We start from the raw sequence: 22,471 nt of genomic DNA on the forward strand, positions 1-22,471 counted from the left end.
ATTGTTAAAAAGTTTAACATAAAAACTCTGTTCCTGAACGCCTTAGGGTACTTCCTTGCAATCTTTTAAACAATGAGTAATGTCTACAGTTGAAGAGATTTTATTCACTGAGTTACATTAGTGCTTTAAGTTTAGGTGAGCACCTCACTCCCACTATTAGGAAAAGCAGGTGTTAGGGGCAGAAGCACAGCCTCCAACAGTTTGGTTCTGTGTGGACTTAGTTACTTGGAATTGGACTAATCACCATGTTATTATCAGTCCCAGTTATTTCAGACCTCACTTTAGCAGTCCTTATGTGGACTTAGAACTTCTAGGGTGAGATTTGGGGTACTCTCTTTAAATTAATGAGTAAATCAGCTGTGTGTGTTGATGCTACCAGATAGCCAAAACCGTGCATACTATATAATTGTTTGCATTTCAGACCACAGTGATAGGCCTTAGCCATGAGCGGCCTTATGCAGTTTCTGTGATCTTAGTTTAATCTCTCTTCTTCATTCCCCTACTTTTGCAGTAACCATTTTCTTCCAAGCTAGCTTCCTCCCTCCATCCAGTTCTTTCTATGACCTCACTCAAATGTTTTTCCTTGTCACACACTAACCCTGTTGGTGACAGATTGTGAAATGAGTGAGACATAGCCCCACTTACAGTATGGGCAGGAAGTCCAAGGCACAGACTTTCAGCTGGAACAAAAGCCTGAAGTATGATGTTGAAGGGCTTTGACAGGTATGTTAGTGATAGACTTGACTCACAGAAGCCAAGGATGCAATCTTCACAGTAGCTGGGCAGCTGGAGGAAAAGAATATCATACCAGCAAAGACGTAGATCCAGTGAAAGCGGGGCCTTAGGGAAGCGCATTTAGATGTGTCTGAGTCATGGCCATTGAGGGGCAAGTACTGTGCTACTTCTCCCACGTGGTGCTTTGAAGCAGCCATCTGAGAAGCCAGAATTTTACCCATAACTAGTGTAGCACTTAAATAATTATCTTAAGAGATAAGGACTCACAGGGGTGATGCCTCAGGTGATAAAGTCCTTGTTTCCTGAGTATGAGGACCTAAAGCCATGTGAAAAGCTGAGTGGATGTAGTAGAACATGACTGTAATCTCAGTACTGGGGCAGCGGGAAGAGGATCCTTGGGTGTTACTGGCCAAATAGCCCGGCTTTCTTGGCAAGTCCCATGCCAGTGAGTAACATTGTCTCAACAAAAGGAAAGGTGGACAGGTTTTCTCTGGCCTGTGTGGACACAGTCATGCAACACATACCTGCACGATACACATAAACACATAAAAGTAAGGGGCAGAAATCTGTAAGTCTATTAGCATTATTACACCATACAGAAGTAGATAATAGTTGTACATGAACATCAATCTGACTCCATCTCTTTCTGTTCCTCCTTCATGCTTAGAATCAGTATTTCTCATATGTCTACTTTTAGAGTGGCCTGAGCCTGATTTCTGTAGGAAAATAAGATGGATCTTTTGCTCAGCTCCTTGATCTAGTAGCTTTCAGAATGGTAATGAGGTTCTCCAGTGTTCCTCGAAGGTAACTGGCAAATTTTCCATTTCTAGATCACTCGCACATTGGAATACATGTATTTGTACCAGCACATCTTAACTACCATGTTTGCTAGTGAGCAAACTTTCTGTCTTTGTCTAATGGGAACCTTTCAGGTTAGTTCCCAGGTACTTCCTTGTGTTGTAAACAAGTTTTATTGGATGTGTGTGAAGAGCGCAGCTGTGGTGTTATGTAATGCATGTATGGAGCAAACTGATGGTGATAAAGCAAGTGAACATATATATCATCAGCGCCCTCGTTAGGGCCGCAGTTATGCATCTCCTCCATGGCAGAAGCAGCTATGAGTCACTTAGCAGAAGTCCTCACCGCTACCTTTAGTATCTCACAGTCGGCTGCTAGTCTGTGTCTTTGGATCTTCATTTCCAGCCCAGGTACCCATACTTTTTTTTCTCTGCTTCTGAATCTTAGGTGTTTTGGGTTTTGTTTTGTTTTGTTTTTTTAAGATTTTTTTTTTTTTTTTTGCTTTTATTTCTATGTGTGAATGTTTGCTTGCATGTGTGTATGTGCACCACATGCCTGGTGCCCATGGAGACCAGAAAATGGCATCAGGTCTCCTAGAACTGAAGTTACAGACAGTGTGAGCTGTCATATGGGTCTGGGAGCTGCAGAGCAGCTTGTATTCTTAGCTGCTTATCATCTTTTCAGCTCCATATTAGCTTTTTAGAAAATCGTCTTTCTTACAGTATACTGTCTTTTGAGTTATGGTCAGTGAAAGACTTAATGTTGCAGTAAATCCTGGAATGCAGGTCTTCTGAGACGAGGACTTTATTTCCTTCATGGAAAGATTGTTGAGTCATATGGTAGTCATTGTTACTTCCTATTATCTTCCAAAATGGCCATGCTATTTCTTTCCTCCTCTCTGATGTTATCTCCTACCTTTTTTAGGTCTGTGGTTTTTACAGCAGCCTTGCGTTTGCTGTTCCCTGATGAGTGATACCTTTTGTGTGGGTGCCGCATGTTGGCCTTGCATTTGCCTGTTGTGATGAAGTGGTGCTTTCTTTCCATCAAATGGTACAAACTGCATTTCTGTTTAGCACAGTGTTTTTCTCTCTTGGCGGGGGCGGGGGGTGGGGTCTTCTTTCCTGTGCAAGGGCCTTTTAGTTTGCTATAGTCCTATGTGTTTTTGCTTTTATAACTTGAGTTTGAAATACAGTGTGCAAGAAATCACTGTCAAGCCTAAAGACAAGGCCTCTTTTTGTGTATCTTCTACATCTTATGACTTCTGAGTTTCCTGTTTTGAGTTGATGCTTATTTGTTGTGGAAGATAGGGAGATTTGCATATGGAAATCTAGTTTTCAGGATCCATTTATTAAACATAGACAAAATAATCAGTGTGGATTATTTTGAAGAAATAAAAGAAAAAGAAGAAGAAAAAAAGGCATTTGGGAAAGTCTTACATCCTTTCTTGATACAATAGTTTAGAAATAGGAGAACAATTCCTGAACATAAGAAAAAGACCATTTATGAAAACTCAAACCAGTCAACAGGAAGCAAAGAAAACCTTTCCTACAAACAGTAGCTCTCCTTCTTCCTAATAGTTTAATAACACCATCACCCTTGTTGCAGTGACCCCAAACCATAATATTATTTTTGTTGCTACTTCATAACTGTAATTTTGTCTACTGTTATGAATCATCTTGTAGATATTTGATATGCGAGCCACACACGGATTGAGAACCACTTTCTAAGGTCTGGTGCAGGCACTGTGCCTGCTCACCGTCACCACAACTGTTCTGTATAGTGCTGGAAATACTGGCAAGGACATTCAGAGAAGAAAAGGAAATGAAAGGAAATCTTCAAACTGAAAGAGAAATAAAATTATCTCTTTGAAGATAACATAGTCATTACATGTATCACCAATGATTTCACTAGAAAATTACTGAGATGAAAGATTTCAGTGAAGTGGAAGAATCAATATGGAAATCTTTGGTGTTTCTGTATGAAAATAGTGACCTGAGTACTTTTGATACTGCAGTAAGTGGTATTGGGTGGCTTCCTTTCATTCTGACCTAAGAGTTTACACATATGCCATCCCATGTCCAGGCTCCCTAAGTGTTTGGAGATCACAGTCTAGGGATTAGGGTAGTCCATGTGTTCTAGAGCCTAGCCTCTACTTCTTGTCATATGACTGAAACTTTGTTTTTATGCTGAAATAAGAGTTTATCACCGGACTGCCTGTTCAGATTTAGGACTTTAGGACTTGTGCTTAGTTATCTTTTATCTTTCCTCACACACCCCAGTGCCATGTGACTCGTCCCTCCCTCAGCCCCCATCCCATGTACAGTGTCACAGACAGAGTACCAAAGGTGAAAAGGCAAGTGGTGGACGTCTAAGGGGGAATGGGTACTCCTTGATCTTAGAGAATACCACGTGGGTATGTACAAATCATTAGGATTTAAAGTCATAGAGAATCTTTATGTGTAGCATTCAGCCAGCTGATTGTGGAATCAAGTTTGCTTCATTTTATTTTTAAGAATTGTTTAAATCAAATCTGTTGTATCTGTTGCCTCCTGGTTGTATTCTCGATTTCTCCTGGTTTTTCAGTCTCTTCCTCACTGTTCCATAGTTTGGAGGTATAGCAGGCTGTAAGGGGAAGGCAGCCCCTAGATCTCTTGTCTTTGCCAGTAGCTGTCTGCCTGGTGGCATGAACTGCACCTGCTCCCCACTTGTGGTCCTCCAAGGCGGCTGAGTTCGAGGCAGTCGGCTTGACATGCTGTCTCCTGCTGCGCTCCGTTCCAGTGGAGGATTGGCTTTCCAGCTAAGGCAGGGCACAGGTGTTCCCATTATTTAATGAGATAACTGGGGATGTTCTTACCCCACAGCTTCCCTGCAGCCAACTGTGTGCAACACCAGGTCCTCACTGCTGCTTTTCTACTGTTCTTATGTGTAGTGTATTATTCTTGGGTAAGAACCTGCCCCTGTGAACAGAATGGGAACATTTAAGATTTAGCAACAACTCCATCAAGAGAACCATTCAGTTTTTGCATATTTACTGCTTAATGTAGATTCTTCTCCATGAGCTATGGTTGCCCCTCAGTCTTTTGTCAGAAAGGCCCAGGTCCCAAGAGTGTAATCCTCAGTATCACAGATGTGACATGTTACAGATGAGCACCAACAGCCTTCAGTGTTCTCCCATGGCCTCATTTGGTCTGTTTCAGCGTGGGCTGGAATTGTCAGCCCTCTGTAAGTATGTGCTGGCCTGAGAAAGCAAGGCTGGAGGTGGGGAGTCTCACATGCATGTGGAAGACACTGGCTCCGCAGCCGGAACTTTACAGGCACCAGCCTGAGGACCCCCACTGGACGGGCCCTGTGCTACGTGCCCAAGAGCTGGTAGCACAGAACTGTGGGCAGGGACCTACACAAGGAAAGCAATGCTTCATTTCACCCAGAAGGAAGTTATGAAAACCCATATCTGTTGTTGCACTTTAACAAGCAGATGTGATAGCTGTGTGTCTAAACAGAGAAAAGGGCAATTTTGTTTGAGCCAAACTATTTTAAGATAAAGGAAAAACTTTCTCTTAGCTCATTGCACACCCCTCCCTACCTTGATCCTCATCAGAAGCCATGGGAGCCCAGGCCTCCCAAGCTAACTCAGCTCGGTGCCTGTCATGTTGCTGTCTGCTCTGGAAAGTTGCAGGAAGGGCTGATAAAGGACTGAGGACAGAAATCTCAGCTCTTATCTCTCCCTCGCACACGGCTCAGTCCTTTTCCTGTCCTCAGACAGGGGACATAAACGGCCATCTCCTGGCAGCCAGAACTTCAAACAGGATTGGGCTGGCCTCAGTCTGGAGTAGCCTAGAAGGAGAAAGTGGGTTGTAGCCGCCGTCTGCAAAGTTGTTCAGCAGCACCACTGAGGAGTGAGCTGCCTTCCTGGTGGGCACATGTAGCTTTTGCACAGCAAAACGCTTTAGACAGGCACACAGAAGCAGCAAGCATGAGGAGGCCTGCCAGGTGCCCGTGCGCTAGGCCAAGGACTGCTTTGTTTGCTTAGCGTTTTGCCAGGACACATGTTGGGTCTGAAAGGATTAGATTTGAGTTTGGGTTTGTTGACAAGTCAAACTGCTGTTTTTCAGGGCCTTTGTGATAATGAGAAAGTGACACCCAGAAGGCCTGGTTGAGGGAGCAGAAGAGTAGAATAACAGCTCATGTGCCCTCTGTCTATGGAGATGGCCGTGACATTCTCTCGTAGGTTTTCAGCCTATGGCATCATAAAAATAGGGTGACACGGAGCCTTCCTTTGACTTAGAGCATGGGGAAAGCTAGCAGAGAGGACATGTTCCTGGCATGCCATCTGTAGGAGTAGGGATAACTAAGCCATCCCTGTCCTCTCTGCAGTCCAGCCTTGAGTTCCTCCTTGCTTACCTATCTATCCCAGTAGGTGTCTCAGAAAATGGGTTTTCAACTTCAGACTTGAGTGTTGAGGATCAAGGGTTGTTATGTGTTAATGTCTTTGGAAGAAGTGATTGCTTGAATAGTTTTAATGAACAACTGCCTAAAGTTGAGATTGTATACACTTCAATGTTGCATCTACTACATAATATTAACAATCTGGTTTTATTCTTGAACGCTTGTTAGTTACTTGTTGCTAAAGGATGTGATGTGAAATAGTCTAGGCTGTCAAGCTTAGCTGCTGTTTTCCACTTGTGCTCTGTGCTGCCCTAGGAGCTCTAGGAGCTCAAGAAGGGAAGGGAGCTACGGTCCGCTTAGTCAGAGTCACTGTAGTCAGAATTCTAATTCATTTTTCCCTGCCACATTTATTCCTAAGAATATATTTTAAATGATTGTCTAGACTGACTCCTACAGAGTTAAAAAGAGTCTGTGAAGGTAGTAACCTTAAATAGTATACAAGAAGTGAGAAGTCCCTTGGGTCTTTGCAATTTTATTCTCTTAAACGTGTTTATTTGAGTAGCACCCTGACCAATTATGTCTAATGAAGGTGTTGTACTCTACAAAGATCTTTGCTCTTAAGACCCTGCTCTCTAAAGTTTCACACCTTAACGAGTTCTGATACCTTATGCAGTGATTTTAAAATATTTACAACAGTCTAAAGTCTTTTTAAACTACTTTGCACTTTTAGGATTTGAGCTGTTAAGTTTCCTGTGTGACTTTTTTCAGTCTCCTGTAGAGGAGAAATGGAGGAACCAGAACTCCCTGGAAGATGGGAGCCCTACACAGCTGTTAGTGGAAGCCATGTGTCCTGCTTCTGGGGGAGAACCAGTTGACCTAGAATTATAAACAACAGTCAATGTGGATTATTTTTAGATTTCATTCAAAGAAGTTGGTGCCTATGTCACATTGATCACTTCTGCTTTGGAAGAGCCTCGTTTATCTTGTGGCCAGTATGAGATGAGATGCTGCCATGTGAGTCACTGCAGCTTCTAAGCCTGAGGACCTTTCAGGGAGGCCGGAAACTGCTCTATTCCTTCCTCTCTTTTCCCCAGAGGTGGCATGACTTGTCAGTGATTCTGATGTCATGACTTGAAAAGTTGTTGCCATGGAGAATGGTCCTTCTAAAACATGTTTATGTTGGCTTTTCCTAATGAGAGGTAGCTTAAGCAGCTGACAGGCGAGTGGAAAAGAAGTAAAGAGAGGAATGTGCAGCTTTGTTAACATTGGCATTCACGTGAGGAGCTTGGCCTGCAGAAAGTGAGTTGCTATTTGCTTCCATTCCTACACAGAGGGCCATTTGTCTGTGTATGAATTCCAAGGAAAAACCCAGTGCCTAACTCGAAGGAAACCTCTGCACGCTCCCAGGGTGACCCAGAGTTCTCATTCATGGCAGATCACCTGTGTTTTCCAGGAGTATTGTTCCCTGCTCTTTGAAAGCCCACAGTGGCCCAGTCCTGCTAGGTTAGCCTTCGTCATTAGCAAAAGACTGCTAAAGCCCTCCCTCAGTTCCAAGGGTTTCCAGCTGTCTCCCATTGCTCAAGGTGGGTGTGTTCCTGAGACCTTGGAAGTGCCTGCAGCCTTGGGTGGAAGGAGCCATTCCTACTGCCTGAAGTGCAACAGTACCAAGAATGTTTTCCTCTATAGCCACAAGTTTGGTAGAAGATTCATTTTGACTATAGACCTTAGCAACCCCAGTATACGGTTCATCTTCTTCCCCTAAGAACTTCTGCCTTTCACCTAAAAGATATACTTTACAGTTTTGGCATATTCAAGTTGCCAGCATTGCTGTTCTTATGCTTTAGACTTTAAAGTTCATTGAGAGAAATAAGGGGGCTCGAGAATGTAACTCGGTTGCTAGAGTGCTTGTCTAGAATGAGCAATGCCTGGATTCCATACTCCCCACCACATAAACCAGACATTGTAGTACATGCCTGTAATCCCAGCACTCAGAAGGTAGAAGCAGGAGGATCAGAAGTTCAAGGTGACTCTGTTTCACAGGGAGTGAGGCCAGCCTAGACCCCATGAGCTCTTACCCAAAAAGAAGAAGGGAAGAGAAAGGGAGGAAAAAGAGGAGGAGGATCCCTGAACACAGTACTATGCTATCACAACATCTCATTGCATAGGCAGCCATCAAAATGACAAAAGTGCAGATAGCTTATATAGTATAGATTCACTGGGCAAAAGATGATTCATGATCTAGGCAGATGGACAAGATTTCATTGCACTGATTCAGAATGGCAAGCAATTTACTAGAATTTTCCACTTAGTTTATATTCTGCCATCTTAGCAGAATACCTGAGGCAATTTATAAAGAACAAAGATTTATCTCTCAAAGGCTGAGAATTTTGATAGCAAGGTACCAGTATCTGATGAGGGCCTTCCTCCTATGGCTGCAAGCATCACACAGTAACAAACGTATGAGCTCATGTCTCTTAGTCTTCTTGGAAAGTCACTCATCTAAGCCTGTGGCCCTTCACTACCTCCAAAGGCCCTGCCTTCAAATATTCTTAACCTGTGAGTATTAAGGTTTAGTTTCCAACACGTGAACTTTCAGGGAACACATTCGAACCTTAATACCAAAAAGAAACCAAGGATGGGTGTGTGTGTGTGTGTGTGTGTGTATGTGAGAGAGAGAGAGAGAGAGAGAGAGAGAGAGAGAGAGAGAGAGAACAAAACAGCTGGTATTTCCAAAAGCTGTCAGTACTGTGGTTTTAAAAGCAGATTGTATTTTAAAATATATCCATTAGGCAGATGTTCACCCAGCACCTGTAACAAGTACTTGTGTAACTAAAGAGAAAATATTTCCACAAATATTTTACTGAGGAAATTTGGGCTTTATAGTTATTTGAAATTCATGTAGTTTCACATGCTATGATATAGTCTTCATTTGGTTCTCTTGCCCAACTTCTTAGAAATGTGAAAATAAATCTACTTAGGTGAACATGAGAACCCACAGCAGTAATTTCTCAGTCCCTGTTTTAGGGAGCTCCTTCTTCAAATCTCTGCACAGTGGGCATCTTACATGTGACTGGGTTCTGTACCCCTTTGCACACATGTACACACATCATGCCTGTTAAGTCATAGCACAATTTCCATTCTATTAATGGTAGCCCTGAGTTTTCATTTTTCATTGCTTGACATCAAAACTTATCTTCCATAAGAGGCTTTCAGGTTGTTTTGATTCCCATATACTCCCTTATGTTGAATGACTGAGTTTCCTAAGCAAATTCCTTAGGCTGGCTACTACTGAGGCTTTATGTGTTTAGCCCAATTCTAAATTTGTGTGATGGATGTCACACAAAAAAAGTACAGGATTTTATGCTTGAACAAGCTTTGTGAGTACAAAAGTAATTCTTTGTAAGTCATTGCACTCTTTTAAGAACATTGAAACCGCAAAGGGGATGGATAAAACCACAGAGGTGCCCCAGAGGCTCAGTGCCTACTTCTAGCTGAGGCTTTGGACTGCTGCCTCTCCAACCCTTGATCTCAGGCCAGGGAACTTCATTTGCTGTCCAAAGAGCTGTCCTCCTTGTGGCTTTCTTGGGCTTTAGAATCTCTTGCTGTACAGTCCACTAAAAACAGTTCAGTCCAGGTAGGCCATTGATGTGTCCAGCTAATCCCACAGGAGGTGTGACAGTTCCCCTGGAAAGTAGGTAACAGGAGAGAAATACTCAGGTCATTTAACTGAGGTCAATATATTGCTAAGGGTTACGATGGTAATTTGTACACTGCACCAGACAGAATTCTTGTTCCTTGCAAGCAGTGCTTATCGTAGGGCAGGGTTTTGACTGAAAGGATAGCTGTGTCTGGATGAAAGACAGGCTCTGCAAGGGCTGGTCACTTTGCCTTCCTGCACTCTCATGCCCCTTGCGGTGCCAGCCTGCCTGACAGGTGGGTGGGTAGTGGTAGGAGCTCTTCTCTATCTCTCGGCAGTACATTTTTATCCGATGCATTTGTTGAACACTGTCCATGCCTTTCTCATTAGAGAGTATGCAGAATACAAGTAGAATAAAAATGGCCTCTGCAATCAACAAGTAAGTAATCAAAAATGGAAAATAAAAGCAGCTAGTTGCTGGTGTGGGTAGTAACCAAGGGGACAGCCCTGCAAGGTCAGCCTGAGGCTTGCACTGGATCTTCAGAGAAGTTGCTATAGTTGTGTTTCATTGCTTGGATAAATACCAGAAAAAAATGAGCAGCTTAAGGGAAGGTTTATTCTCTACCGGATGCAGTCCGTGTAGCAGCGAAGATGCGTGGTAGAACAGGAACTGGCTGGTCACGCTGCCCCCACATCAGGAAATGGAATTTCTCCTTCTTATCAAGGAGACCCCAGTGCGAAGAATGGTACTATCCATATTTAAAGTGGCTCTTCCCACCTCAATTAACCCAATCTAGATAATCCTTCAGAGGTGCTTGTGGACATTGGTTTCTGTGCAGATTCTAGGTCCCATCGCTGAAGTGATACACATAATTGTGAGGGATCTAGAGGGAAGTTCTAAGTTCTGTAGTGCAGAGACCATCTATGCTTTGGAGCAGGTAACTCAATCAGTCCATTCTGCCCCTTCTGTTGGAAGGTGTGAAGCCTATGTGACATGCAGTGTGGCCTTGTCTTTGTCCTGGTCGGTCACAGAGTCACTTCATACCTGCTTATCTCTGCCTGCAGTGAGCAGATGCGGTCTCTGCCTTGCAGTGATCTACTACAACCTCATTTGGGCTTGTCAGACTGTTGTGTTGAAGAGTCTGGAAAACGTACAGAGTGTTCTGATTTTATACACTGCTCCCTTGCCAAGCCTCTTTAACTTTCCACAGACTAATCCAGCACAAGTTGGTGACAGACCGGCTGTTGTGGAAGCAGGAGTTGGCTTATCATGGGCAACAGCAATGAACTACTAACCTCTTACCCTTGAGTGTCTGTTACCCTTGAGTTTTGGGAGTCTGTCTTCTGAGCAGAGCTCACTGGAGATAATGTTGTGCCTTACCTCGTTCAAAAGCTGCTGGCCTCCTGTCACTAAGGTGAGCTGAAAGGTTTGCCTCTGACACATATCTAACATTTGTCCAGGGCACCACCTCCAAACACCTCCCTAAGTCCTCTCTCAACTGCTTGCTTTCCCTGCCCCCTAACAAGCTGACTGTTTTGAGAGTACTAAGAGGAAACCTCTTTGGGGCATTTTCCTGGCAATCCATCTCAGTGTACATGTCTAAGTGGTGCATGAGCAGAGTTCTCTATAGCCTAGTAGGGCTTCTGCAGAGGCTCCCTAGCCACCAGGCCTTCAGATAGGAATGACAGAACAAACTGGTCCATGTGCTTTGCAGCTCCAGACTGCAGACAGTGGCAACAGGCAGTTCCCACCGTAGATCCTGTTAGAGTTATCTCTTTTTACATCACTGTCCTTTCTTTGATTGATGTCATTGAGGTCCTCACACTGTGCACCCTCCAAGTACTTGACTTTGCCCATTGCTGATGAGGAAACCAAGTCAAAGAGTACAAGCATGCTAACACAGAATAGGCAGCCATGCAGATGCCCAAGAGAGGATTGGATTTCTAAAGGGCAGGTGTGAGTTAAAGGCCAGCCAAGCCTACATAGTAACTTTGAAGCCAGCCTGAGCAAGACCCAGTATAAAGGGGGAAAAAACATAAAGAGCTTCTATAAAGGAAATTTACATATTAATTTGTCAAATTACAAACCTCTTAAGCCTGGCTTCGGGGCATTTTTAAAAATTATTATATTTGTGAACTGTAAGCTTGATAATCTGGTTTTCCTGATCTTAAAGAGGAGTGTTTGTTTGTTTGTTTTTCTATAGTAAGCTCCTGCTTCAGCTAATCTGCCCTCAGAGCTGAGCTTGAAGCCTTGTCTGTAGGTTATACAACAGTAGGTACACTTTGGCATCAGGATCTTCAGAAGAGAAAGGCTAACACCTTACATGAGTCTTATGCAGGTTAGAAGTCAGTACACCATGGTGGGGAGCAAGGGCTCTGCACCACATAGCACGGCATCAGGACCTGCTCCTTCCGTGCCTGTAGATAAGGTGCCTGTGCCCCAAGTCTCTCTTAGGCCCTTGTAATGGACAGAGGTTGTTCTTGTCGTGTCATGAGCCACTCCTGGAGCCATGCTAAGTGCCTGGCACACTGATGGTGGCTGCCCTCTTCAGTCCAGCTGGGTATGGGCACTTTGGCTACAATTTTCTCTTGTATGTCTCAGTGTAACTATCTCATAGAATTCTTTTTCCTTAAATTTTCAACTCAATAAAGTGAGGAGCAGGCCTCCCTGAGTGGTCCATTCTGACCCACAGTATATTGTTGATTGGGTAGAAGTGAGGCCCTAGTTTTCTTTGGAGGAAACCTGCCATTAGGGTTTTTAAACACACACTGTACTCAGCACCTCTAACCAAAGTGAGGAAACCAGAGGCTCTGAATATCCAGGTTAACCAGGAACCTGCTTCTTGCACTAGCTCAAAAGCAAGAGCCACTTCAGAAATGGATAGAAAACGTCAGGCTTCTGCACGTGCCTCTGCAAGCATTTCTTCCTAATAGTAAATGAAACAGAAGATGGGACAATGGAGAGACAGTGTTAATTCTGTGGCCATCCCCTCACCCCTGAGCTCTTTCTTTAGAAAACTGCCATAATAGTTACATATGACATGTGCCCATGCCAGAAGCTCAACCACAGCCACGTAGGGAGGCCTGGGGCCACGCAGAAAGCTCTCCCACCTTTTCCTTCCCTGGGCCCAGGAGAAAGCCTACATATCTCCCTGCATTTGTCTTTACTGCTGGTAAAACTCAGGTTGTTAGAGTGGGACCATGGGAATCTTGCATTGCAACTCAAGAGTACTGACCACACTTCCAGAAACCATACTTTCCCACCACAGCCTGCCCCAACTTCAGGGGTACAAAGGATTGGTACAGACTTCCAAGCTGTCGCTCCTCAAAGGGAACCTCAGAAGTAACCATGGGAATCTAGGCTCCCACCTTCTAGCCTGTTCATAGAAGACAAAACCTCGAGATTATTTTTCACCGAGTTTAAAACAGATTTGTGAGTGTCTGCATAGTACCATTCCCTCCAAGGCCTGGTGTGTGGGTGACTCTTGCAGCCCTCTGACAACAGAATATCATGAGGAGTGCATCTCTGAGGTGGTGGACCCGTTTGTTTTGTTCTGTGGATGCACTAAGCTGACCTTCCTGTTGCCCTGGCTTGATCTGGTGGTCAGAGTAAGTTTGCTATGAACTTCCTGGTTCTGTTCTGGTCCCCAGCACTGCACAGAGCAGCTGCCAGCACACAGAGGGACCAGGGAGCTCATCTTCACCTCCCTATTGGATTAGTAGCTGAGACCCCAACAGGCCTTTTTAAGAGAGATAGATGTCCTGAGCCCTTGAACTTAACTGAAATGTTTGGCAAAATGATTAGTCATTCCTCCTATTGTGGTATTTTATATAAAACCCAAAAGTATCAGGTTATTATATTAGTTTCTAAAACACCACTGTGAACCTAAGACATTGTCAACATGTACAGAGTAGAAAATTTTAAGTATGATTGGATTTTTTTGAGGTTGTATCTTATATTTAATGGAAATGTTTCTAAATGCTTTTTCAAAAGGTAACTGTTTGCTTTGAAGTTAGACCAGCTTTGAGAATATTCATTTTCTTATAAAGGTATATATGTTGTTATGTTTTACAGAGCCAGGGTTATACTCTATAGCGAAACTGGTTTCCAGTTGTCAGTGTGTAGAAGGGAGTCATGAGCACTGCTCCCTCGGGAATCAGATTGCCAACTACTAGAAATAAAAGCCTCACCAAGAGTTAGCTTTCCAATGATGAGGGAGGGAGCCTCTCCTGCTGGACAGCTCTCCCCGCAGGGGCTCTGTCCACTCTCCAGGCTGAGAGGGTGAGTGCTGGTACTCAGCCATGCCTCCTCCCCTGCTGAGCTGAGTGCTGAGCCTGAGTCCTCAGCACCTCCCCATCAGAGGAATTGCTTAGGCCCATGCTTCCTGGGATTAGAGACCCAGGAGATTGAGTAAGTGACTCAGAAATGGTCTGTTTCCTAATAGCTAAGGGTGATTAACACCAGCAGCCAGTTCCTGCTATTAACCGATTGAGAACTGGAATTCTGAAGGTAATAAGTGAAAGAACAAGGAGCCAGGGTTATATGAGCTGAACACAAGGCCCAACCTCAGACCTGGCACACAGCCATCAATGAGACCTCTGTTACATTATTGGGCCACCTTCCCAGTGCCCGTGTCTATGCATGGCTATGGGTGTGTGCCCTTACATGGGAGGCAAGATCTTTCTTGTCCATCAGTCTGGCATTGGCAAGTACTGAGAGCCTTAAGAAGGTATTTCAATCTGTCATGCAGAATTCCAGTCCTCACTCAACATTTGAGGAACAAAAGGACTGAGTGGCCTGGTTTTGGAGTCCTAAGGCTGCTAATTTCTATTTCTTTCAAAATAGCCTGATGAGATACCAGCAACATTTGCTGACTGACAGAGGTTTTGTGTGTCTGTGTGTGTGAGCATGTGCACAGGCACTCTCTGGATTCCTTCAGTATCAGTCTGTTGTAGGTCACATTTCCTTGGAGGGAGGGGGGGTCCAATGACAGGTGTTGCCTAAGACCTTCAGAAAATACAGATATTTATATTACAATTCATAGCAGTGGAAAATTTGCAATTATGAAGTAGCAATAAAATAGTTTTATTACAACATAAGGAACTGTGTTAAGGGTGGAAGCATTAGGAAGGTTGAGAACCACTGGTCTCTAAGGAGACTAGCAGGTCAGTGTTGCCTGTCTTTCTCAGTAGCTCTCCACAGTCACTTTTTGAAGCAGGATCTCTCCTTGAACTTGGAGCTCCCTGACTGAATGATTGGCCTGTTACGACTCCTCCATCTGGAATTACAGATGCCCTCAATTGGATCTGCCTGGCTCTTTAAAGTGGCCCTGGGGACTGAACTAAGGTCTTCATGCTTGTGTGACAACTGAGATGACTTCCTAGCCACCCTTGAGAGTATTTACATTTCTCCCCATTTATCTCACTTGTTCTGCATTTTATTTTAATCTCGAAATTGACTGCATGGTTTTTTGGTTTTTGTTTTTTTGTTTTTTGAGCCATGAGCTGGGAAATGTACAGCCAGTGTTGGTTTGATCTGTACTGGAGTTGATGGAACTCTGAGCTGCAGTGGCTACTCAAAACCCAGTTGTCATTCAGTAGAATGTTGATTCTGCTAGAATTTCAAACAGAGATGTAATTTTAGTTCCATTGAAGTTTTTGAGGGCTACTATGTCAAGAAAACATAGAATCTAATGTGTGCGGCCTTGTAGTTGAGAGCGACAGCAGCAGAGCATGCCGGGCCACGTGTGCTCGGACGCACGATGTCCGAGTTTCTAGGTCAGCACAGAAGGACCAGCAGAATCACGGAGCTCTGGAACATGCATGTCCCTGGTGTCTGGGATTCATCCTCATTTACGCTGTTGTTTCTAGGGTAAGGTTTCTTCCAAAGTCTGTGAAGCCACTTGCCAGATGAGGTCTGTCCGGCCTTCTCCCTATATGGTTCTCTGTACATGGTTCTCTTGAGTGTAGGTTTTGCAACTCAAGTCCCTCATGAGCGGGCTCGGGTGGCTCCTCCTGGCTACTTCATGGGATGAATGAGTGTTGCTAATCACTTTTCACTCTTGTCCCCAGGATGGCTGCAGCAACTCCTCTGCGGATGAGGTGAACACCTCCCTGACCACAACCACGACCACCACTAGTGCCTTCACCATCCAGGAATATTTTGCCAAGAGAATGGCCCAATTAAAGAACAAGCCACAAGCCTCAGCTCCAGGGTCTGACCTTTCAGAGACCCCTGTTGAAAGGAAAAAGGGAAAGAAAAAAAACAAAGAGGCAGCAGACACAGATGTAGAGAACTCTCCCCAACACAAGGCCAAGAGGCATAAAAAGAAAAAGCGTGTGGAAGCAGAGAGGGGCCCTGTGGCCAAGAAGAGAGACCGAGCAGAGCTGCAGCCTGGAGGCCCCAGTGAGGACGAGTGTTCCGATGCCTCTGTCGAAGCTGCAGAAGATTGTGTACAAACACCAGACATCCAGGATGATGTCCCAAAGCCCAAGAAGAGGAAAGCAAAGAAAAAGCTGCAAAGGCCAGAAGGAGTAGAAATAGACGCCACACTAGACAGAGCACCGGTGAAAAAGAAGAAGAAGAAAGTTTCCAGATAACTTGTGGCCTCCAACCACTCAACTGTCAGCACACTGCAGGGCCTGAAGTGAGAGCACGGCGAAGCCCAGGTGGCTCAGCATCTTTTAACATGCCCACAGGTTGCTGCTTCTACGCACCACATTTCCACATTTCCCCCAGGTCACCTTCCTAGGAGAACTGATTTGAATGTTCCAGATCATGTCTTTCAATAAATAAAATAACTTTTAATAAACAAATAGATTCTTTTTTAAGTGCTGAGCCTTTCACATGAGTGTTCATTCATATCCATACTAATACAGGTGTGTGTGTGTGTGCGTGCGTGCACACATACACACACACACACACACACACTCTCTCTGGTTTCCTTCAGTAACTGACTGCTGCTTCCTTCTGAAGGACTTAGTCTAATTAAGGGATTAAGAGGCAGTGACTTGGATGCAGATGGTTCCTTTTGTTCTGCAGCCAGCCATACATTTCTGCCAAGTGGGAATTACATGACTGCATTCCCCAGTGAGTGTTTTGCTGTGCTGTGCTTCAGTGTTGGTGGGTGGCTGTTTCTTCTGCTGTCTGCTGGCCACTAGGGATCCCAGGCCTCCTTTGATGACAGCATCAACTGGGGACAGTGAGTCCCTAGCTCTTATAGGTCACCAGAGGTTCATAAGTGTAGAGCCAGACTTATTTCTGTCTCATATTCCTTGGCTGAATCCCCTGGAATGGGCTTGTTTGTGTATAATAATCATTAAGTCTACAGAAAGTTGGATGGATGAAGAAAACTAGGGCATGAAACTGATGTCCTCTTAAAGGCAGGCTCTGCATTACGACTGCCCATAAGGAAGCTCTTGCAAGTATAGATATTTATGGGTATCTAAGGCACCAGCAAGCTATGCTTAAGCCAGGTGCTATTGCCTTATATCCACACTCCCTCCCCTTGCCACACATCCTTCCCCATGCCTCGAAGTGCCTCTGCAAGCCAGCCAACCCTGCTGTATGAAGGTACAAACCTGATCCCTCAGCCTGTGTCCTCTCTGCCACTTCTCCTCTTCCAACCCTGCCTTTCTTCCTTTTTTTCTAGCTCTCTTTGTATTTCCAGTTCCTAGCTTTCCTGCTTGTTTATCAGACCCTGCCTCCCATCCTTCTGAGGCAGTCTTGTGCTAATGGCCGTATTTTTCACAGAACTGTTTCGGTGGTGGTGGGGACCACTCAGGTAGACCTACACCCACACTGCGACACGTTGCTGCCTTCTTTTGCCGTTTGTTTTATTGAGTTTAAAGATTTGCTCACCGATTTATTTATGTTTATGTGTATGGGTGTTTGGCCTACATGTGTGTGTGTACTCTGTGTGTCTGGTACCCAAGGAAGTCAGAAGAGGGCATCATATCCTCTGGAACTGGAGTTATGTATGGTTACGGGATGCTGGGAAGGAACCCAAAGTGGGTTCTCACCAAGAATAGTAAGTGTTCTTAAGAGATGAGCCATCTTCCAGCCCCTGTTCTATTGAACTTAGTAAATCCCTAGATTAGTAAACTGAGGCAAGGGCTGGAGTTCAGTGACAGAGAGCTTGCCTGGCTCCATTCCTGGTGTAGGAAAGGGAAGTAGGGAGAGGAGAAAAGAATAGGCTTGTTTGCATGATCAGGAACATGTGAGGTCCATCTAGACTAACTGGGGAGATGAATCCCCAGCAGCCACATGCAGGTGGCTTCAAGTCACCCTCTATAGAGAGATATAGAGTATGACTGTAGTTTTAGTGGGCTCCTGGGTGATCTTTGTGTATTTTGTAGTGCTGAAGATCAAGCAAGTTGCTATACCTAGTAACTACCACTCAATGGTCTTAAATAGGTAGGTGGGGGTGGCGGGGGAAGGCATGTACTTAATTAGCTAAGAGTGGTGTACGATCATTGGCTTTGAAAAAGACAGAACACTTTCTCCAGAAGGCTCCGTTTTCATGTTTTCCCACTGGTCTCCCTCTGAGACTGTTCCATGGGTCAGAGGGGAAGTTGGAATAATAAGATAAGCACACAGGGAACTGCATGTGATAGTCTGGATACTTATAAAATCATTAGCACACAAGTCTCCCCTTTGCCTGAGTTACAACACTGGATGAGAATGCAGCAATCCTGCATCCTTCATTGCTCTCCTCAGCAGCCTCATTAGAGGAAAAGTTCCCAGAAAAAAGAGCAGCCCTCTGACAAGCTGCCCCCATGTTGTCTTGCAACAACCTTTTTCTGTGGATTTTAATAGACAATTATCATTAAGCACAGTCTTTGTGCTGGGCCCTATTCCAAGCACTTTAAATAAATCAACTTGTTAAATTGTCATTTGGCCCTGTGAGGTAACCGTCATTCCTCTCCCCTTTGCAGAAGAGCCTTTTGTGATGGCTGGAGATTTATGCTGCCCTAAAGCCCCATGATGCCCCAGCACCATCCATCTCTATACCATCCTGGGCCCAACCTAACTCTCAATTCCAGCTTTACCTGCCTTGTAGGCCCTTGGCTTGCATTGTCCCATTGCTGGGTTACTTACCTGCACATAGGAAGCAGCTGGCAGACTCCACAGCTAACCCACATTGGTTTTACCTGTCCATGAGAACATACCCTTGGGTGAATTGGAAATCCCCAAAGGGGCCTCCTTTTCCACCTTGGCCCCTGCAGTTGTTGGGAACTTGACTAAGTCAGCTTCTTACAACCTGTGTTGAAGACTGGTTAAAAGAACCTTCTACTTTGCAGTAAATATTGATGCTTTTGGAAGATAAAACCCAAACCAGCATTTGCTTCCTTGCACAGGCCATGCCTCTGTTTCTCTCTTCTTCACCTGTCCCCTGAGTGGCAGGAGCAGGCCGAGACCTGTTTGCTCAGAAGAATCAGCACCAGAAAAGTTCCCTTGCAATCTCTCCCAGTGATCTCAGCTCTTGGATCAGCAAGCAGCGGCTGTATTTAGATTTGAGTAAGAACTTCCTCCCCACCCGCCACCCTGTTTATCTCTCTCAGCTTCTGCAGCCGCTGCAGTTTAGAGCCTGTTGTGCTGGCATGGAGTGGAAGAGGTCAGATCGGGTGCCCGGTGCGTGCTTTTATGGTGTACCATTATTCATGAGCAAATTAGTACCGTGTCCTAATAAAGGAGGTGACTAACCTTGCATACAAGTAGTCTATTTAGGAAAGACTGAATATATTAAAATGACTCGAACAAGCCCTTCTGGATCCAGCAAAAGGAGAAAAAGGCAGACAGAGACATTGTGTAAAGAAGGGAACAGAGAAAGCGAGCCACTCCAGAGTTCATGTAGAGGTGATCCTGTAGTTAGGGACTGGCTAGTGAATGGACTGAGAACCTGAGTTGAATTTTCATGTAAGGAGTAACCATGTAAGGAAGCCTGCAGTGAGTTCTTTTACCGAGGAAAGGACTTGGTAGCTAATTACATCTGGAATTTTCCACACTGGATTCCCTTGGGAAAGTGAACGTAGATGCCAAAAAACAGTTATTGTAAAAACATGTCTTGATCACCAACTTTAGGCTTCAGGCTGCTCACGGTAGAAGAGCTGACCCATGAAGATCTCCCCACATTCCCAGTGTGTCCTTTAGAGCAGACCAGTAGATCCTGAGATAATCCCATCGCACGAGCCCAGGCTCAAGCCCCCTCCCCTCCATTCAAGCAGTGTTTCATCCTGAGAGCATCCTGGTCTGTGCCCCAGTTGGACTGGAAGCTTTCAGAAGGTCTTTGCCAGCCTGACCTGAACCTGGGGTGAGTTTGTACTAAAATCTCTCTATCAACAGCATTTCTAGCTGATGAACTGATGCTCATTCTCTGTGCTCCTCACACATTTTGCAATAGGCATGAGTTTTGCCCACCCTGGAGTCCATGTGAATGCCAGAGCCCAGCTACCCTCCAGTGGCTCTGCCATAGCAGGTCTGCTGCGGAGACAAGGATGGAAGGAGCTGGGAGACAACCTACTCCATCCAGTGCCAGAGAGAACCCTTTAGCCTGGAAGGGACCAAGTCAACCATTGAATGGTCAAAATGTCAGTTAAAATGTCGGGTGGTGGTTAGTCTGGAGGCTCATGGATGAAGAGTGTGACAAATGTTTCTACTCTCACCTCCATTCCTCCAGCCATCCTACAATGTCCTCTCCAGTCTCCTCTCCACTCCGTGGCTCTTCTTGCCCTCCACCTGGCAGGAGAGGGCTCCACACACCCTAAATGTTTGGGGGGTATTCCGTGCTGTTCTCCCCTCCCCCTCTGTAGAGATGCTCCTGACCTGCATTTCTGCTGCATCCTGGACAGTTCCTAGTCCAGGAACCCAGTGATATCAAGCTTTAACCCTATCTCTACAGGGGGCTTTTTCCAGCGCCCTCAAATCCTAGGCGTAATCAGGGAGCTCTAGCTCATCTTCCCTGGCTGCCTTCTGGACCTGCTGTTGCCATGGGAACCACATGCACCCACAGACAGCAACTCTGGCGTGGAGTTTTCAGCTGCTCTCCCCTGTCCACCAATATGCATGAAGCAGGCCTGTCCTGAAGCTCACGGCTTAGCACCCTCTGCCTGTGGGCACTACCCACATGCATCCGGGCTTCCTTCCCACTCTCAAATCTCTGGGACATGCTCCCCAGTGCCATGGCTCCATAGTTCTGGCTCGGAGTCACAGCATGGAGGTCCAGAGAGACCACTGTGTGAAGCTATAAAAGTGAAGTCTGAGGTTTGGGAGATGTTAGAGATGCCAGAGACATCTGCCATAGAGAGAGATGTATACAGGAAGTAGAACCAGCCCCAAATTAATGGATGTTACATGCAGCAAAGCTGGGGGTGCAAAGCCATTAAAAAACCCTTTGGAATTCAAGTCACAGACAATGGGCAAGGTGCTGCAAGATTTGGGGTCCTCCTTGATGGACTCCTGTCCACCGTTCCCTCATTCTGCTTTTTCTGTTCCCCTTTGGGATAAGAGAGTGTGTTGTGCACCGTATGTTGGAAATATGTCATTTGTTTTTCTTTTACAGGGGCTCGCAGCTAAGAGATTGCCCTGAATCTCAAAAGAGCCTCTGGACTTTTAAACCATGTTGAGACTGTGAAAAACTGTGGGGACTTTTGAAGATGGACTAAATGTCTTGCATCGATATGGCCATGAGCCTATGGGGCCCCAGGGAATTGACTATGGTGGTTTGAATGAGAAATGTTCCCCCTTAGAAATGCTCCTGTATTTGAGCACACTTGGTAGTGCTGTTTGGGAAGATGATGAAACCTTTAGGTCACAGAGCCTTGCTAGAGGAGGCATATTACTGGGGGTGGACATTGAGAGTTTACAGCCTCACCCCACCTCCAGTTTGCCCTCTCAGCTTCCTGTTTGCAGTTTAGGTGTAACCTCTCAGCTTCCTATTCCTGGTGCCATGCCTCTCCTACTATGATGAACTTCTATCCCTCTACAGCCATAAGCCAAAACAAATGCTTTCATATGTAGGTTGCCTTTGGTCATGGTGTTTTATCACAGCAATAGACATGTAACTTATTACACAGTATATATGAGACCCACCCCTCCTGAAGGACCTTCCTTGTGACCCACCCGACCACTAGACCCTCATATGACTCCTCAAGGCCTTTCTTCCAAGTCTCCTTTCTTCACTTGGTGGCAGAGGGATTAAGGGTAAGTAGGACCTAGCAAAATACCCAACCACTGATACTGGAAGCTGGTACTCTCTGCCTCCAGTGGGCCAAAAGAGAACATACAAAGCCAGTGCTTACTATGACAAGGACAAGGACACAGAACACACTGTCCAAAGCAAGACTGAGTAAGCTCCTGAAAGGATTCCACATCCACTGTGGACTCTGGGAGATGTCCACTTACCGTAGCTACCACCTGGCCCTGGTATGGGGGTATAGGGAGTGGTACTAGGAGCACCTGGATGAATGGGGGTCAGGGACACATGGGCAATCCCTACCTTCTTCTTAAACTTTCTGTGTCCCTAGACATACTCTAAAGAAACCGTCTTTAAAAGTAGATGCTCCTCATGGGAGCCCAATCACAGGCAAGGTGGCAGCCATCCTCTCAGCACACACGGCCTGGAACGAGAGTTCTGATGTAGGCCATTATCAGGGCTCTCAAGCTCTCAAGCCCTGATGATGTGCAGGCCTGACGAGCTCGGATGAGACACTGAAGGGCGTGGTCAGGTCATCCTGAAGCCAGCTGAGTCCCAGGAAGGCTTAGGGCTGGCCACTGGAGGTGGCAACCTGTGAGCAGGCCCTGGGGCAGGGCTGGGATGGGCTTACGTTGACTCAGACTTCTCAGGTGACAGGCTTTGGGATCCTTACCTTGCCAGGGACTCCAAGGCAGCCCCAAGTCGAGCAAGTTGTTGCAAT

The 22,471-nt window shown here is 45.4% G+C and overlaps 1 protein-coding gene across 5 annotated transcripts in view; it reads left to right on the top strand.

Moving 5' to 3' along the window:
• Positions 1 to 16,394, top strand: part of Pinx1 (PIN2/TERF1 interacting, telomerase inhibitor 1) — a 59,586-nt gene extending 43,192 nt beyond the window's left edge. For 2 of the 5 annotated variants that reach the window (XR_003950903.1, XR_383213.4), the window contains one exon: positions 15,629 to 16,387. Coding sequence is in view for 3 of the 5 variants with exons in the window: in XM_006519595.4 (XP_006519658.1) it covers positions 15,629 to 16,156 (528 nt within the window). In the remaining 2 variants the exon portion in view is untranslated. Of the gene's footprint in view, positions 1 to 15,628 lie in introns of all 5 variants that reach the window. The other 3 variants (XM_006519595.4, XM_030248045.1, NM_028228.3) reach the window with 2 other exon arrangements.
• Positions 16,395 to 22,471: the final 6,077 nt, after the last annotated feature.

This window comes from Mus musculus, chromosome 14 (genome assembly GCF_000001635.26).
Source record: "Mus musculus strain C57BL/6J chromosome 14, GRCm38.p6 C57BL/6J".
Lineage (NCBI taxonomy): Eukaryota > Metazoa > Chordata > Mammalia > Rodentia > Muridae > Mus > Mus musculus.